Source organism: Drosophila tropicalis, unplaced genomic scaffold, assembly GCF_018151085.1.
Source record: "Drosophila tropicalis isolate 14030-0801.00 unplaced genomic scaffold, ASM1815108v1 contig_593, whole genome shotgun sequence".
Lineage (NCBI taxonomy): Eukaryota > Metazoa > Arthropoda > Insecta > Diptera > Drosophilidae > Drosophila > Drosophila tropicalis.
The window spans coordinates 12,625,375-12,631,232 of NW_027173070.1; the positions used below are offsets into that span (position 1 = coordinate 12,625,375).

General features: G+C 38.5%; 1 protein-coding gene across 1 annotated transcript; it reads right to left on the reverse strand.

Moving 5' to 3' along the window:
• Positions 1–1,289: 1,289 nt before the first annotated feature.
• LOC137577757 (uro-adherence factor A) lies at positions 1,290–2,230 on the reverse strand. The gene is made up of 2 exons (XM_068291310.1): positions 1,936–2,230; positions 1,290–1,879 (listed from the first exon to the last, which is right to left on the reverse strand). The coding sequence occupies exons 1-2, from the start codon at positions 2,028–2,030 to the stop codon at positions 1,339–1,341; spliced, it is 636 nt and encodes a 211-aa protein (XP_068147411.1). The 5' UTR covers positions 2,031–2,230; the 3' UTR covers positions 1,290–1,338.
• Positions 2,231–5,858: the final 3,628 nt, after the last annotated feature.

The window sequence follows — 5,858 nt, forward strand, 5'->3', positions numbered from 1 at the left end:
AGGAACGTCCACATCAACATGATACTCACTTGGTTGGTGCTACTTGTTGCAAGCAAACACCTTTTCTTGGCCCGGCCACATCATCATATCTTCTTACCTTTTATTATGCGATTTGCATAGCGTTTAGCTTGCCACTTGGCTATCGCATATTAATATTTTAGTAGTCGTCGCTATCCTTTTATGCCATGTTCGGTTACACATCATCTCGAGCCATTTGGTTACGGTAGCCACAAGGCACTCTGTCTCTGACATGGAAATCTTTTTTGTGGCTAACAAGTCCTGCGTTGGGCTAAGTTAACTGATAAATGATATTCCATACAATTTCTGACTCGATATGCATAGAGTTTTCTTGCCCATTAATAAATGTTCATTGTCTGCTGCTGCTGCTGCTGATTCCAGGGAAAAGAAAAAAACCAAATTCAAACATTCATTGTTGTGTGAAATTCAATCATTTTGGTTGTCTTAGATATATATTTGATTCTATCTATAAGTTAAAAGTTGGAAAAAGTATCTACTAGTTGCTTAATCTCTGCCTCAAGTGGTAAAAGACTTTCACAATTTGCCACACAAGATGATGGATTATTGTTACGTGTTGCCAGGCCGGTAACAAGGATGCAGCCAAAAGGACAGACAGAACACATACACTTCATGCACACAGCACACACACAACATCCGGGACCTCATTAATCCTGACGGCATAAGGGAGCCCTTGCCACACCACGACTCATTTGTGCTAAAAACTTTGCGGCTTGATAAATTGCCCCAGCATGCACACAACATACACACCGACCCGTTCCTCCTCCTCTCCTATGACTGGAGGCTGTGAATCTCTATAGACCATGTGGAGATGCTATTTTTTTTTGGAATGAGTTTACCACTGTCTTTCAACTTTTGCGATAGATAAACACTTAACACGTTTTTGCCAGTGATTTAAATGTTGTTGTTACCATCTCCCATCTCTCACACCTCGTCACTGACTTTCTTTATTTGCCAGCCATTCAATCACTTTTTTGCTGCCAACCTGAAACAGCAGCTGTAAAGCTTCTTTTGGTATGTTTTTGAATATGCAAATACTTGTGAGTGGCATTTTTTGTTTGGTGCGTTTTGCATTGTGACGGCTGCCTGCCCGCCTGTTTGTCCGTCTGTCTCTGGGTCTCTCTGTCTGTTTGTCTGTCACGTTATTTTGAAAATTTATTTTTGTTTGCATTGTGCAAATGTCACGTTTCCGTGTTGATTATTAAATGCTACTGCTTTCAGCGTACAAGACAATAAAGGACTTCAAATTAAAGTTGAAATACTAGAAAAGATATATTTTACTTAGATACTTGCAAATACAGTTCAATCGCTCTCACTTTCGGTAAGAGAGCTTTCATCATCGGCTTCGCTTGATTCGTCCTCTGAATCGGTTGAACATGGTGAGGTACTGGCAGTGCTTGCAATGGATTCCGTTTCCGAAGCATCGTCAGATGAGGCAATAGAAGATTCCTCATTACTTTCCGAGTCATTATCACTTTCTTCATCTTTGGCGCACTGCTCCTGTTGTTTCTTCTGATCAAAAGCCAGTTGAATTTTTTGGCTATAAAATGTTTGAATATCGTATAATTCTTTGATTAGAGCATTTCTCTCCATGGTGTGATATTCCCTCTGCTGGTGGCATTCCGTCTTTAGTTCAGTGTTCTCTGCGCGCAGACGATACATTTCAGCCAAGATCTCGTGCTGCTTATTCACTATGGTGGTAATAAGCTGCTCCAAACTCTGTATGGCCACCTCGTTTTCCAAGAGTTTCTTTTTCAATAACCAATTCTCGGCACAAGTACGGGCCATATCACTGGCATCAACTATTTTCACAACTTTTGATTCTTCTGAATCTGCATCGGGCCTAAAAATTAAATATTTTAGTGGGAAAAAAAAAGGTTTAGAATTTAATTTGTTTACTTATCCTGTGTATCATCGCTTGTGGTTAAAGGATATATTAGCATTTTTCGGCTGGTTTCCGTTGTTGTATTAAAATATTGGCATAGGCAAGACATTTTTTTTTGTTAAACTATATTTGTTGGTTTATTATTATATAAGAATGTGACAGATATATCTACTAATCTATGCTTAAGTAAGTATAAGGTAGTCTGTTCGGAGGCAAAGCTTGCTTCGTTTTGTTGCCATATTTAACTTAACCCTTATAATTCTCAACATGTTTAAGCTATTATGATTTACTATGGTCACTGCTATTGTGGAATTCTTTGGCAAAGTCTGCTAATCTTGGTGATTGATTGATGAAAAGGCTTTACCTTGTTAGGTTGGCTTTGATATAATCCTTTTCAGAAGATTGACCTCTTTGACCTTCTTTGTAAACTAGAAAGAAACTACTTACTATTTTCTAAAAAAATGAACACTATAACTAACTATCAAATGGTATCTATTAAATGACACCAGAGACCACTACCACCTCAAAGGAGCAGTTCACTCCACTACCACATTTCACGTCACTGTGAAAACAGTTTACGACTTGACATTTTCACACTTTGTTGGCAACGTTTTTGAATGCTTACAACTTGCAACCACCAACTCATTTCACCCTGTCGCTTGTCGAAGGCCAAGAAGCACATCCTTTGCAACTGACAGCATCCCAAGTCCTGTCTGGGATCTAGGATCTGTTATGGGCAAATGTGTGTTGTAACTAAGAGTATGGGGTGTGTGTGTGTGTGACTGTTTGCCTCGGTGGGATTCAAGTGCAAAATTGGTTTAAGTGTTTGCTAAATTGGCAGCAAAATGGCTTTTTCAATTTCAACTACTTGCTACTCAACCATGCCATAAAAACTAAAAGGTCGGGCAACAAGTTGCAATTGATATTTGGTTTAGTTAAGTTTACTTTTCGGTTGGTTTAAAATGAAGCAAAAAATGTTTCGGACTACCAGATAGTTAACAAAAGACATAAATAAATGCCCGCCATGGTCAGCCACTCCCTCAGTACATTTCACACGCTTATGGACGACACTAAATGATCCACAGAAACCCATCGAACGACCGATAGTCCGCCTCACACATATCATTTATAGCCGCGATAATCATGGCTTACACTTACAAGGAGGCAGGCAGGCAGGCAGGCAGGCATCCGGCACAACAACACACACGTGGGCATTGTGCACACGTTGTTTATACCAAAGTTCCATTGCCATTCCAAGTGGAAACTTAATCGTGATGCCTAAACAACGCCAAATTACATACCAGAGGGCGCTACGCAATCCATGTTAACATAAATTTCTTGCGCCTCCTCAGTTAAGACAAAGGCAGAAAGAGAGACAAAGAGAGGGAGAATCTCAACCTCTAAACGTTCAACTTTAAACTAGGCAACTGCAACACATGCAAGAGCACATTTAAAAAGGCATAAGTCATACGTGGCTAATAAATTGATTTGCTAAAGTGGATTAGAGTTCATTGCTATGAGATTTACAGGGTGGCTCAGTTGATGGCAAAGCACAGAACGAATCCATTTCAAATATTGTAATGTGGCTTTACCCCTTAAAGTATGCAATAGGCTGTAAAAGTTATCATTATTTGCCTTTCTGGGCCTTTTCTTTTGTTATTCACAGAATATATTATATTCATGTTTTAATATGATTCAAAAAGCGAATTCTTAGACTGCTTATTGCATACATTTGGAATGTTGCCTCATTTTAGATCCGCTTATGTATAATTATATCTTTGTCAATTTTATATCTTTTTGATACCTTTTTTACCTTTACCAAATGTAAGGTAATGACTTTAAATTCATGGTCAACCCAACTGAGTAGACTTTCTTAACGAAAGTCCTTCGAAACGTCTTAATAGTATGAACAACTTGGGCTTTGTTTATGGATAACAACCTAAATTTTAACTGGCCTATTTCTATTACGGTCGCAAAGGCCAGGGGAGGTCGTGGTTCCTGATCCTGTGTTTTAGCAACTTTCTTTTCAATAACATTTTCTCTTGAATGATTTTAATTGATGTTATTTGTATGCATAATTTTTGTAAATGATATCTCTTTATTCATAACTTTTATGATTTTTGTCTTGGGTCCTACTAATTGAACACCCAGTAAACGCATTGGAACTTTTTCATAGTTGGATGGGCAACTTTTTTTTGGCTCTTACCACATAGTTATATGTGTAAGCCCTTTTTCTGCCAAACGGAAACATGAGAATACTCACACCGATTGACGGCACACTGTGGCAGCAGCAGCGGGTATACCTCCAAATCGCACTCCACACACTACCACACGGGGCCGAAGCAGACTGACTCCAAAAACGTCTGGCATGAGTAAACCAAAAAAGAAAATGTAAGGAAAAAGTAGAAACGAAACGCTTAAAATGCCAGTTTGAAGTCTATTATTTGCTGGACACGAGCATATATTGATTGCATCGCAGCGTCCAGAGAGATTCCGAGACTAAGGCGGGAGAAAAGCAAATTGCTTCAACAAATACAAGACAAAACGGTCCATCCTGGGGGAGGCGGAGGCTGCAATAAGTCGGGGGGCGGTGGTTGCGAGCCTAAATCACATGGTAATGGTAACATAAACCGCGAAGAAAAAAAAAACTTGAAGCCAGTTGCTGGCAAAACTCGTTTGTTCGGCGGCGCAAAGTGCAGGTCCAGTGGTCTATGGCGGTCTAGTGCCTAGTGCATAGTCACTTCGTGTAGTGCAGCATTTAGCGTCTTGATCGGTTTATCACCGATTAATTAGAGTTTGATAAATACGCGCACGCCGTGAGTAAATAAATCATGCAGTGCAACCAGCTAAAGTTTCAACCCTTCCTCCCCCAGCATCCCCAGCATCTCCAGGGTGTATGAATATTCTCTTTCCAATTTGCATACACCCGAAAAAAGAAAATGTAAAAACCCACAAATATTCTTTCCTTTTTGATATTTCACCGCACATTTTCTAAACAAAAGGTAAACTTGACGCGGAGTCTGGGAACTTGTGCAAGAGTGCAAAAATATCTTTGAACATTTCGGTCTCTCTTTCTCTCTCTATCTATTTTTCTTTCTCTCTCTCTCTCTCTATACTCTGGGTGAGCATTAATTATGAAAGGGTACAAAGAATCCTTTGAGATGGGCTGACGACGATGACGATGACGACCCTGAGCGTGAAGGAGTAGCTAATTTTTTGGGATTTTTTTTCGGGTAGTACTTTTGAATTTCTACGCTGACTGCCTATGAATGTGAATAAAATTCTTGTTGTTTAATTTTTTACACTTCAGTTTTATGCATGGATTTAAGATAGGTAAAAAAACATTCTTGTTCCACTCCACGTGGCACTTCAATCAGACCGGGGCCTTCCTTCAAATTATATTATGAAAATTATGTGATAGCTTTTAATTATCTTGCACATTTTCTGCCACATAACGAGTTTTTTGCCTTTTTAAGGTGGAAATTGAAATGCCAAATTTATGGTACGAAGAACCAGAGGTCATTACCCTTAGGGCAAAATGCTTTGCCTTTTTTTTTTATATAAAAACAAGAGAAAAGATGTTCTTACATTGAAAGGAAACACACTTAAAGTCCTTGACTTATGGTTTGCTTGTTTATTCTTTCATAATTTAAAAGCAGGATTTGCATTTATGAGCTCAGAAATTTGATATATATAACCGACTTCAATGATGAGACTAATTTTTGGGAGGAAATGCGTATTTATTGGCTCTAAGTAAAACTTAAAGAAATTTGACAAGTACCCTTATATATTCTAAGAAGCACATACATATATAGAAATTAAATTCTTTAACTGTAAAAGAAGCTCCACAGTAGACAAATTCATACTCTGTCTGCAGGACTCTATAAAAGCATCATGAATGATGAAGTTTAATGACCATTTTTTTTTGTTTGTTTTA